Genomic DNA, 13,405 nt, shown 5'->3' with positions numbered 1-13,405 from the left:
CCAAATCAAAGTCACACCAGTACCGAGTGTTGGGTGGGTGTAATCGCTGATGATAGCGATGGCAACTGTTCCCATGTAAGAAGGACTGTGATGGTACGATTACATAGAATTGTAGGATTCGGACTAGTGGTGTATAGTTACCATTAGCCATCCCAATGTGTCTATATACCTACACGATCTAACCTTGGTAGAGGCACCAAAAAGTATCTTTGAACTAGATGAGAGCAATTAGAATACCCCAGCTGATGGTGAGCGAGAAGAGCCAAGCTGGTAATGGGGGCAGACGTCTACTATATTACGATGACACAATACATGAGCGCCATTTCTTGTATAGATTTGTTTTTCCAATTGAAATGAATAGGGCCCAATGTCAATCCCAGTTTAACCATCCTTGGGGTCCCGTAGATGTCGTCAAGGTTCACCGTGTAGACAGCACAGAAAGCACAGACAACATGTCTGCGTGGTAACCATGTCAACAACCAGCAGTTTGACTTGCATCATGTCCGCACTTTCAAAATGGTGACATGTTGAATATGTCTACAAGCAATTCTAACCTTAACATTTCTATTGGCGACATTTTGACTATTTAGACATTTCATGTGTGTCGACATAATAATATTCAGCATTCTGGTGTTGAAGTTATGACTTTCGCTAAAGTTAATGTCAGTATATTGAATGCATACCCCTTCCTTTGACCTGTCTCTTTCAATCCAGTTCTCCACTACAGATGAGCCCTCATATAGCTATCTGCAAATCGCGCCACATAGCCCTGGCTGGTGCACCACAGACCTTGTGTCTACACTGCGACACGTGTCCTACCACAAACTTTTTCACAAAATATGTGTCTTGTACCCCTTTTACACCAGAGAAAAACTTGGGTTTTTGCTGGGTCTACCCAGGTTGCAGCTCAGTGTAAAAGGGCCCCTGAAAAATAACCCGAGTCAAGTGAACCAGCAATCCAACCCAGGTAGCTACCAGGATGGACCCAGGTAATGGTGCAGTGTAAACGGTGCGACCCGGGTTAACCGACCTGGATCATGCCTAAAATGAGCTGATTGGTGGTTGTGGAGCAATCATCTCCCACTTTTTATGACCTCACAAGTTTAGCAAGGCAGACCTGGGTTGAGTTTGAACAGGGCTTACCTGGGAGCAACCCAGATCGAAGGTGCAGTGTAAATGGGGTCTGACCTAGGTCTGACCTGGGTTGGAACCATGTCCAAATACCCAGGCCGGACCTGGGTTTTTGGTGGAAAAGAGGTATTATTCACATCACCAGTGCAACAAATGTACAATGCACTGGTACCCCGGATACTGAGGCTACATTGCACATAGCTTCTGTGTGTGACTTGGATGGTAACCTGGATTAAAAGGCAAAAGACTGAGGACTTACACAAGTGAGCCGCTCCACATCTTGAGCCATGCATCTGTGTACTTAATCTGCTACTTTATACCAACTTCTTTGTTTCTCAGTGTCTACTACACTATAAGTGACGTTGTATGTGAGTATGATACAATAAAGTTGCTGAATTAAAAAAAAAGTTAAAAATCAAGAATTGCAACCCGCGATGGAGCTTCAAAGTCGCCTCATGTGTCTCGCGCTACATGGCACAATAAGGATAAGTGTATGAGGACATATCTGTATGATTATCATTGTTCCCCCTTACTTAGTACTCTCAGCTTGTTTACCAGACAGTTACAGTAAATGGAACATTAAGTGCACTACCGAGTTTAATGCTTTAGTGTTCCTTCTACAAAGTAACATTTGTCAGGCATGACCAGGATTTCATGAAACCATCGTGACACTGTGCTATCAGATTATCATCTACAATACAGTATATTCCAGAATCTAATTTCTTAGGATATCTTCCACTAATTTACCCGGGACACAAGTCAAGTTCACAGGTCTGTAATTACCGGATTCCAATTTCTTTCCCTTTTTCAAGCTTGGTACCACGTGTGTTCCCATCAATCTTGTGGCACTGACCCAGTTAAGAAGAAGTCCATTAATATAAGAAAAGGAGCTCTATGAATCACAGAACTGAGCTGTTTTACCCCATATCACTCATACGTGGATCACACTTTACCATCCTACACATAGCAGTCAGGCTAATGTCATCGATGGCTCAATATGGCTATGTAGGGATTGCAAAACCACAGTATTTACATGGTCTTGTCCTGGTTATTACTTAAATTGCTGGTTGGGTAATTAAAAAAAAAAAACTTTTGTTTTACATGCAATAGGACTGAATAATGTGGCTTTACATTTTATTTATGTGTGTAGTTGTATTTACCCATGTCATCAATATTTAAAAAATAAATAAATAAGAGTAGGTTAATTTATATTTGATATGTCTTTCATTAAATATTAATTGCTGTGATATATTTGAGCTGTCACTTTTTTAGATTTGTGTACATTTCTATATTAATAATAAAATAAACTGGCATTTACTGTATGGAGATTTTGCATAGTAGTGATATATGTACTAAGTATTTCTAGATGTTCCATTCCTCTAATCTTGTTGGCATTGCAATCCCTGCATCACTACCATGCAAATTAATTAATTTATTTTTTAACATTTAATATTCAGTCACGATTATATTGTGTGTGTGTAGGTGTTATAAATATATTTACCCAGAGGCTAATTGTGATCCCATCGGTTACTGGTTTTTCCCCCAGCCACATTTGTAAAAAAGAACAAATAAAAATATGTTAAAATAATCCAGACCCTTTAGAATACTGATTCCCTGGATCCTGAACATGGTCTACTGTGTGTAATGGATGAGACGGGTCTGTTTTTACCTTACATTTGTGAATCTGTTACAATCCTAATGAAGACGCCATGAAAAGTGTGGACTGACTTGCAAGTAATTAAGACATTCTGGGGTATATGTACAAAAGGATAATTTTGATAGTTTTAAAAATCAATCAACATCGATGTAGTGTTACTGGGGCTAAATCACACGGAATCGGTATGAATCACCGCCGGACCTAAGCCCGGCGGATGAAATACCAACACAGCGAAAAGCCAGCAGCTGAAGATCCAGATGGGGAAGGTAACTTGGCTATTGCTAACCCTCTTCCCCACTAACCCTAACCCTCCCTTAGGGGTGCCTAACCCTAATCTCCCCCCCTAGTGCCTAAACCTCCGTGCGGAGCCCCCTCCTCTCTCCCCAGTGGCAGTCAGCCAACTTACGTGGCTGGCCAACCACCGGAGCATCAGTAGACTCCGGGCACTAAAGTGTACCCAGAGTCTACTGCGCATGCGTAGAACACCGGAATGGCTGCGGTGGCCATTTTCCAGTGTTCTGAGCAGGGACCACAGACAGGTAAGTTTAAAATAATATGGGTGCAGGGTGTGCGGTGCGGGGCCCTTCTGGACCCAGGGGCCAGTGTGCCCCGCACGCATTGCACCCATTATAGATACGCCACTGGTACAGCATAAGGACCCTGACATGGATGAGTTTATACCGTCACTACATTTGATCGAATCATCACGAAATACAGCTGTAGATCTGTCCAGAAACTGAAGTCTAGAATGGTACAAGCTGGGGGAGCACCACAAACAGATGGCGGGTGCCCAAAAGGGGGAACCCCCCATAACTGTACTGGATATAGGCACAATGACTTCTAATTATTTGATTCTTCTGTAACAATATTTAATCACAACATAGAAGAAGTTATCTTGAGAAATAAAGAATTAACAAATTTTTTGGCACCAACAGAAAAATTTTGAGCAAATCAGGTTTAACAAGCAGAACAGGTTCTTTCTTGGAGTTGCTCTTTTCTGAGAATATAATCTTATATTTCAAGTTTGCATTCCATATGGGGCCTATTTATTTAAAAAAAATATACGGAACTTTCCCTGAAAGAATTAATTATCGTGTAATATCTACAAATTTAAAGTATCCTCGGGATATATCTAGGTGATGTGTCTGGGTAGAAGGCATTAGGCAATGTAGCATATGGGCTACTACCATAATATTTACTGGGAGATAGATCTACAGTATATAATCTATGAGTAGGTCTGGGATGATGGTAGTTAATTTATCAAGCTTTGTAGTATGGTTGGAGTATGAATCATCTAGTGCAATGGGCACCTTGCTCCTGGGCAGCAGTGGATCCTGGACAGCATTCTGCATGCAGCCAAGAGCAGGTTATTATTATTCTTTTATTAAATTGTGTTTATAATAAACTGTATTTCAGCCTTCTTGTAAATGGTACTCATATGAAACAGAGAGAGACACAGTCTTGTAAGTGTTTTATACTATTACAGGAGAAAGTCTCCGCCATCATAGAATTGTTTATTCCAGAGGTCCCTTTCGGCTTTAATATACATTGTCATTTAGACAAATAAGGTTCGTTTTAGCAAATTCCCTGTGCTGACTAATTCATCATAGATTCCCTTTAAGGAAATGTGATACATTACACTGTAATATTTATTATCCCTAATAAATCATATATAAGAATAGAGTAAAGCACTGACTATATAACAATTTTATAAATATTTGAACTTTATTTTTATTAGACCACTTTAAAAACAATAAATGCTGAGTAGAATTGACATTAAATTGTTCATAAAATAACTCTTGATAATCCCTCTGATCGGAAACAGAAGCTAATGCTGGGATTAAGGGAGGGTTTAACTCCGGTTGCTCTCCCAGGGGAAGGGCAGGGAAAATAGATTTATGTTCCGGTTTCCACATTTGCCGCCATGAGGCGCCCGTGTACGCTGCGCTTTAAGTAACCCACAGAATTTAACCAAGAACATGCTTCATTAACTATTACATCTAAGTATTGCATTCTCTGTGCCCACAAAGACCATACCAAAAATCTACAGCTCTTCAGGCTGGACTAGGCCTAAGATGCAGCCTTGTCAAACAAAACATGCCAATGTAGGCACTCCCGCGCAGGCTCCGAAAAGAAAATATTAGCAAAATTATTTCAGAGCGAATCACATTTCAAGAATCACATCGAAAATTTTGCATAAGGTGTATTTTTAGCTCTATGCCAACCACACCGCAGGGCAGGATGAATTGAACCTTTGTTGTACGCAGGGTCGGACTGGCCCACAGGGGTACAGGAGAAATCCCCGGTGGGCCACACTGCCTCAGGGGCCCACACTATGCACTTGAATTATACATTGTCACTTGATTTTGGTCAGTTACCTGGTAGAGCAGGACCATGGATGAATATGGGGGCTTGGTTCATTACTGTTGAAACTACACCAAAGGTCGCCCTCTTACCAATCAAATTTATCAGGCCCGACACATCCCCTGTACTCTAATGGTTGACCAAGACTCTGTGGTGGCTGGCTACACCCTCTCTGGAGCCTGGCCACACCCCTTAAGCATGAGCCTCTGCCACCAAATTCCACAGGTGGGCTCTTTACGCACCAGTCCGACACTGGTTGTACCTTCTATATTTAGACTATAAATGCAACAAAAATGTGAATTTACATATATAGTTTTCCTTCATTTGAAAGATTAAGCTTCAAATCTTTTATTCAGTATTTGTTTAACTTCCACCATTTCCTTTCCCACATGTCATGTTTTACTACAAATGATGCAGTAATTGATTACTCCATAGTGGCAAAATTCACAAATCATTTATATTCCATCTATTAAGGCTGAGAAAAGTTATCTATGGAGAATTCCAGCTGGCAGTGGCATCATCGCTGAGACCCCCAACACCAGCTCATTAACAAAACTATTTAAATCTGTTCAATTAGGAAACCAGTGTCTTTAAAATGCTCAGTTCAGGCAAAGTTGACAGAAGTACAACAGAGAAATTAAAGAGTAAAGAGATTGTAGCCTTAAGACCAAAAAAAAAATATATATATATCAACTTCAACCCGTCGGAAAACCTGCGGCTAATCTAGACTTCACCTTCACTTAATGCGAGCTGGCAACACACCAAATGTACAAATCTTAATTGAACACGATCAAAGTCAGCAATGTCTCCTGTATTAGCAAAGATCCACGACACTGCTCTTATCCTTTTGTACCAAATACAATTTATCAACTTGCATACAAAACTATAAAGAAGCGTTTTTGCAAGAGCTATTGTGTTTGGCCAGCACATCCATATGTACTATTGAATATGTCCTGTGACCAGTCTGGGATGTCTCACCCCCCCCTCCCCTCTCCATCATTATTCACAACGACAAAGCTTGGAAGATGGCTACAGATGTATAATACCTCAGCAATTCTATTTGCGCCAATTGTTTTACATAATATACTTATTGTTCTTGCAAATCTTTAAGGTTATCTGTTGTTGATAGATTGCTGTGGTTGTCACAACTTTCACATATTTGCAGTATTTGGGGGAGATGTACTAAGTTCCGGAAAGTGTTATATTGGAAAGTGTTAAACTACGAGCCACCCATCTCCTAACTGTCATCTTGCAGGTTGCGTTTGAAAAATGACAGATAGGAGCTGATTGGTTGGCAGTTTATCACTTTCCTATTTATTACTTTCCAGAGCTTAGTACATCTGCAGCTTTGTGAGATAACCTGAAACGTTTCGTGAATGAATTAGCTGAGAAAATTCAGAACCAAATTGATCTGGAACCACTAATTTAATTTTTTACTTTATTGCAATAATGTTACGTTTTTCTGTACAAGACAGTATAAATATATATATTTATATATACATATAAATATATATCGGCAAACAGGACAGCGCTCCAAGTCTAACAGCGGCCAGTGTAAAGCCAACGTTTCAGAGACAGCTCCCTTTAATCAAGAGTTATACATACTGTATACACAAACACATACACACACAATCAATACCATAATGCAATACCATAAACTTATGTTGTATCGATATGGGATTTTTCTTTGCTAGTCAGAACACGTTACAATATTTTTTCATACTGTACATATTTCTCTCTCATATATTTGGATGCTACAACTACATGAAATAAGTCTGACCAACTTCTCATCTTCGACCAGCAGCCTCAGTATATGCAACGTATTTTAAAAATCATTAATCTCATATGAATACAGGTCTCGCCATAAAATGTTCCCCAATATCCGCTGCCGAACCAACCTACGTTATTTCCCCATAAGGTTACAACTGACATTATGAGGCAATAATACGAGTATAAAATTATGCTGTGTGATTCAACAATGCATTATTGATGCCAACAGTGCTTCTTAGTACAATACCAATTATTTAGTAATTATATATTTTTTTCTTTTGTTTCGAGAGTTTATTATGTTCTAAGCACACAATCAATCGGTTTTACACAGCTGCCATGCACGACACATAATTCTGCAATCATTTGTTCTCCATAAATCTTCTCTCTTGAACTTCTCGTATTTGTAAATAAAACCTCTTATTTTCTTTCATATGTTAAATCTCGTTGCTCAGGAAGAGGTATCAGGCAGAGGTAGGATTTATATACCCCCCACGGGCTCTCGTTACGGTTATTCCTCCGCTGCGATGACGCACACCTTTCTTGAGTTCATATAAGCAGAGAGAAGGGTTAATCATGTATTACTATGCTCACATGTAACCAAAAATATAAGTGGGAAATGTATCAAAAGAGAGAGAAGGTGGAGAAGTTGCCCAAAGTAACCGATCAGTTTGTAACTGTCATTTTTTTAGACTGTGCTAGATAAGTGGCAGTTAGGAGCTGTGGTTGCTATGGGAAACTACTCCACTTTATCTCTCTCCTAGGCTTGATACAGATCCCCTTTAATATTTTTACTACAGCCAATTTATAAAGCTCAACGTGACATGGGGGCCTACTCTGTCACCAGCGGTTTTAACAATTTGACCTGCCACAACGGACTTCTCCTACTGGTGCCAGTCTGACTGTCAGCGCCACCTAAGCGCCAGTTGTAGGAGCTTAGTCCCTGCTACCAGCAGGCTGGAACTACTTATTTCTGGGTGTTTGGTATAGCACCCTTGCTGGTGACTGTGGCGGGTTATTCCATAGCACTTACTCAGGATCAGGAGGACTGCTCTGCAGGGTAGCAGTGTGAGCACTGACTCAAGGCACTAGGTTCAACACAGGACAGCCGGAGAACAAGTTAGAGTGTTAGCTCTTATCAGTAGCTCACATGTGTCAGTATATATTCTGCGTTTGGTAGAATATATACAGTAGGGGGAGTAATGTTAGTTATTAGAATATCTCTTTAACAATCCCTGTGAGATGGGGATGGCATACAGACATGCACACATAATGCAGCGACATATACTCTATATATAGAGCCCAACACCAGAGGCTATCTCTGCCATCAATTCAAATAAGCACTTGAAATACTGGGTCAATCCAAGTGGATGATTTTAGCAGGACAGCCAATCAGTGGGAGGCAGAGACTGTACTGAGATTTGACTGGGCCATTGGACAAGTATGTTATTCTCAAGTAACCTTAATCTTCTGTTGGGTAGGACTGGAGATTCATGCAGATAATATAGACTTCAGCACAGCAATATTATGTATTAATGGCAGCATCTGGCAAAGGCTCTAGCCACAGGGAAAAATGCTAAAATCCAAAACTGAGATTTACATACAATTTACAGTAATCTTTGAGTCCCAAATAACTGCCGGCCTCATCCTTGGGTCAGTCTCCACAGGAAGATTCCTTCCAGGGCACACAATGCAAGGTATGTAGTAACCTGGTTGACACACTCCCCCATCAGGGCTCAGATCAGATACTAACAAGCGTGTGATATCCGGCCTCAGAAATGACAGTACCTTAATACACTTCCTGCATTTAGAAGAATTTACAACAGTGGCAATAATAAAACTAAATTCATACAATAAGTTATATCTTCACATTGCAGGGAAAAGATGTTTCCACCCACTGCCAATAAATCATTTAGATATTTTCGGGCATGAAGTTATTCAATGGAATAGGTTTAGTAAATTAGATAACACACTAGACTTTGGGATACATACGTTAGGATGACGGTAACTGTGTCAATAGTGAGGAGATCAGCAGCAGTATCCTGACATGGTAATATTGTAACTTAAAGTGTTGGCATTATAACTTTAAACATGCATTGAAAATGCCCGCACAGTGAAAATACTGTAAGTATAATTTTTACCGCGTTGGGATTCTTCCGCCGTGATTTATTGTCAATGTTATCACTGTCGAGAAAGCGACCTTCGGCTTCCTAAATGCATCACCTTCAAAATGATCACTGGGGAAACAATTTGTGCTGATTTGAAGTAAAATGTATACGGTTATAAACACACTTGCTAACTTTCATTAAGTTGGGTACATACCATACGATTGTGCTACCCAGAAACGGTGCAATGTGATGTAACGATACACCGCACACTCCGTATACATTAGCAGGATCTGGTGTATAACAGCGCAGTCAGTCATTATATGCTGTATGTAACAGCACCCCTTTCATTCATTGTATCGTCCCATCTGTTGTGCAGGACAGCAGATAAGACGTTGTGCTGATAGACGGATCGGACGTACACACTATACTTTGTTTACAATATATCATTCTGATACATGTTGGAACGATATGTTGTGCGATACTGTACCTTGTGTAGTGTGTGCCCAGCTTTAGAATGTCTTGAATACTCTGGGTATATTGGGGGGATCTCCCTGACTCCCAGGAGAGGAGGCCGTCCTCCTGGATCCCACCTACTTGCCTATAGAAATGGGTGGGACATCGATGATACAATTTGCAGCACCATGGCTCTGCATGGCACGTCTTCCAGGATCTACTAGGGAAGTATGGTTATAATAACCAGCTACACAGATTTCATACATGGCAAATAATTAAGTAAACATTTGATTTCCTTAAATCTTCTCTTATAATTCAGCATTACTTGCATAGTCCCCTATACAGTTCTCCATGACCTTCCTAATGCTACATACACACGTAAAGATTTTCTGTCCAATCATCCAACTAGTTGATTGGTTGGAAAGAAAATCTGGTAAGGGATGGGAGTAACTGATGATCAGTCTCTACTGTATAACAAATACAGACTATGGGGTCTAGTTACTATGCAGTGTTAGGAGACAGAGTGAAAAGTGATAAGAAAGTGATAAAGTGCCAGCCAATCCGCTCCCAACTGTCATTTTTCAAACACAGCCTGTGAGATGACAGTTGGGAGCTGATTGGCTGGCACCTTATCACTTTCTTATCACTTTTCACTCTGTCTCCTAACACAGCTTAGTAAATAGACCCCTGTATATTGGTACATAGCTGCATCTGTTGCATTCACATGAGTAATACACCATAAATCAGGTTCCAAACCCAAACAGCCAAAAGGGCCACAAATGGACAACATTTGCCTGAGGTCTGCACCACTTTCAAAGCAAAAAAGTAGTCAAAAAAAGAAGATGACGAAAAAGTCCCAGCGGCTATATATTAAATTCTTAGAAGAGAGTTTGGATTGTTTAAAACCTGTGTAATAAAATTGTGTAATAAAATTCTCCGGTAAAGTCGAAATCTCAGTGGGAGAGATGCAGCTGGACTTGGCAGTTCTAGAAGTCAAACGGTTTGTACTGTAGTCTCGGTCCAACGCACATGCATGCAATTAAGCTAAAACTTATATGACAATTTGACTGTTAGCCTTCTGCCATAAAACAGAGGCCAGATATTCAATTTGCAAGGAAAGACAAGAGGCTCATTGATGTTACTTCCCGGATTAGAGTTCTGGCGCATTTTCTGGGTCACAGAACATACAGAGGACTTTAGATGGTTTTTGTCCCTTTCAAAAAAAAAAAAATCAAAGATGCTAATTTTAATGTCTTCTAAAAACACAAAGCAACTGAAACAAATATAATTGTTATTCTTCTCAAGACAGTCAGTTGCTGTTCCCGATGACCTGATGTTATCTGGCGCTGCATCTAAATGTATTCTCCAATTCTGGAGATATAATCTGCTATTCTGAATTCACTGACCTTGAATTACTGAATTAAAGAGCCTTTTATATATATATTGTGGTAGAAGCGCTGGAGAAGTCTGGGATGGCATATATGTGTGTCCAAGATTCCTATCATATGTGTTTTGAAAACCCCAGGAAAAGTCTGTTATGCCAAACAGACCAGAAGTGTTGGCTTTTGGTAAAAGCCGTATAATGGGTCCTAGGGGCGTGGATGTGAGAAGAGAAGGGAGAGCTCCATCCACAGGCCATTCCAGGTGTTGGGCCTTTCAGACTGAGAGCAGGCTGATTAGTAGTTGCACCTGGAAGTGGCTCAGATAAGCTGTGTTAGGTTTTGGTTCAGTGTCTCACATACCCTGGGAGAGAACAGATACTGAGGTTTGTTCAGAGACACTGTGATATTTGGAAGTGCTGTGTTTGTGTTTGTGGTAAGGCAGTAGGCCCTGCCACTTGTAGAGAGGGAATAACCTGTCTAGTTAGTGCCCAGACGGGCTAGGATTTATTTTTATATTTTGTTTATTTTGTTGTGTATGCACAATAAAACTGGTTCCGACCAGCTTGCACGAAAACCAAACCATGGACTGGTGTGCTGTTTCCTAGCTGCTGTGTGTAAGGAGGTGTCCATCTACCCCGGGAGAGGGACCCCCTACCCTGACTATATATATATATATATATATATATACACACAGTACTTAGGTTACTGTAGTGTAAATTGGTGAAGTGCACTGAAATAAAGACGGTATAGTAAAAATATTATTCAAAGACAGAAATATACGGTATATGAATGCATGTGTCTTTGCTGAATTGCACGCACACTTTCATTGTACTGTATGTTCCAGGCAAAGTATAAAATCCAGGCTGTGGAATTTGTTGGCGGTTTTTAGGCAAAGCCTGGAACAGACGAGCCCTTGAAATATATACACGTTACATCAGTGGTTCCCAAACTTTCTTGAATTGCGGCGCCCTACAGTATCAGCATTTTTTCCATTCCCTATGCCCAAAGTTTCTTATTGAGAAATGTAGCAAAAATGATTCAATTAAGTAAATAGTGTTTACCTGTTACTCTTAGGTTCAGTTATGTGTTGGTGGACAGGGTTGTGTCTGGTTTGTCCACATATTTTATGATTGGCTGCCACCAGCACTGGTTTTTCCAATCACATTGACCATAGATATTTTGATTTGGTCCTGGTCTACCAACCTGTGTCGCTCCCTTGCAAGTTCCCCGAGGCACCCCAGGCTGCCACAGCACCCAGTTTGGGAACCACTGCATTACATAGAAATAGCCATCCATAGCTCAGCTTTGAGACCAGCTCATGTTTTCAAGGAAGGATGACCGCCATAGCCAAAGATGATGTCCAAATCTGTTCCAATACTGGCACCACAGCCAACCTTGCCAAGAAATTTAGCAACAGTGTCAGTAACTCAGCAGACTCACCATCACTGTTTTGGTGGCGCCTGTGTTTGGATTGCAGGGTACCACCTAGAACAACCTCAGGATGCGCCCTGGTGGTCAGATTCCAGGTCTTATGATGTCATGGTGTCACATGTGTTTGTGGAAGGGGCCACCAGCATTAATGCCTGGCTATAGGACTGTGTTTATGCAGACTGTCTGGGAGATTCCTGAATATTGGGAAGCTCTCCGGGATTCCCAAAGAAAGTAGACCAGCCATCCATGAAAGTTGGTGGTGGAGGGGAACTCAATGATCTCGTGCAACACATCACCATTCCCGGTCCCGCTGTACAATGCCGCAGAACACAGCATTGTAGAGAGGGGGCATTTACATGATGAGTAAAAAGTCAACAATTAGTTGTGCTTGTAACATGGCCCAATAGCTGACAGCACCATAATTATGTGTACAGTGGGTCCGATTCATATATGTACGTAAAGCCGATGGTTTACGTACATATCCGATGGTGGGGATTTTTGCCTGCGCTGGACCAGTTATACCGTTACACTAACATGCTTAGTTTGGGTGAAAATTAAAAATGTTTTGCTGGTTAGCCAGGAAACTTACCCGCAAGGACAGCTGTTCCTAGATAGAGCTGTCCCGGCAAGGCAGTTACTTCCTGGTTTGGGACCTTGGAGTCAAAGTGCACATTCGGAGCCATCGCCTAGCGCAAGCACCAAGGGACTGAGAGGGATCCTACATGATGTGAGAAGCGCAAGTTTCTATAACCTCTTTATATATGATGCGACAGGATTGGAAGGTTCCTAGCGAAAAGAACACCAAAGGCGATAGGGCCGTACCTCTATATCATACTTGCCTATTTTTGAAAAAGCATTTCAGGGAGATTGTGAAAGCACCACCTATGAGCGCTGCAGTAAGAGACAATATAAAAAGGCATTTTAAAGGGAAAATGTATCCCTTTAAAATGTCTTGTATATTGTCTCTTAGGGTGGGTACACATTAGGACGACGGGCAATTGAGACGATGGCCGGGATCCGTGATTGCCCGCACACACCATACAATTTAATGAACGACGGAATAATATCTTGTTTCGTCCTTCATTAAACTGCACCGGAATGGGTATGAAATA

The 13,405-nt window shown here is 40.9% G+C and overlaps 1 protein-coding gene across 9 annotated transcripts in view; it reads right to left on the bottom strand.

Annotated features, from left to right (window-relative positions):
* Positions 1 to 13,405, bottom strand: part of LOC148510717 (protocadherin-11 X-linked-like) — a 1,446,380-nt gene that overhangs the window by 407,257 nt on the left and 1,025,718 nt on the right. Inside the window, exon 5 of one of the 9 annotated variants that reach the window (XM_088442490.1) lies at positions 9,078 to 9,156. The exons of the other annotated variants lie outside the window; for them this stretch is intronic. Coding sequence (XP_088298616.1) covers positions 9,154 to 9,156 — 3 coding nt within the window. The 3' untranslated portion in view covers positions 9,078 to 9,153. Of the gene's footprint in view, positions 1 to 9,077; positions 9,157 to 13,405 lie in introns of those variants that run through there. 9 annotated transcript variants of the gene reach the window in all.

This window comes from Taudactylus pleione, unplaced genomic scaffold (genome assembly GCF_031769625.1).
Source record: "Taudactylus pleione unplaced genomic scaffold, aTauple2 ptg000312l, whole genome shotgun sequence".
Lineage (NCBI taxonomy): Eukaryota > Metazoa > Chordata > Amphibia > Anura > Myobatrachidae > Taudactylus > Taudactylus pleione.
This window is presented reverse-complemented; position numbering and strand designations above follow the sequence as displayed.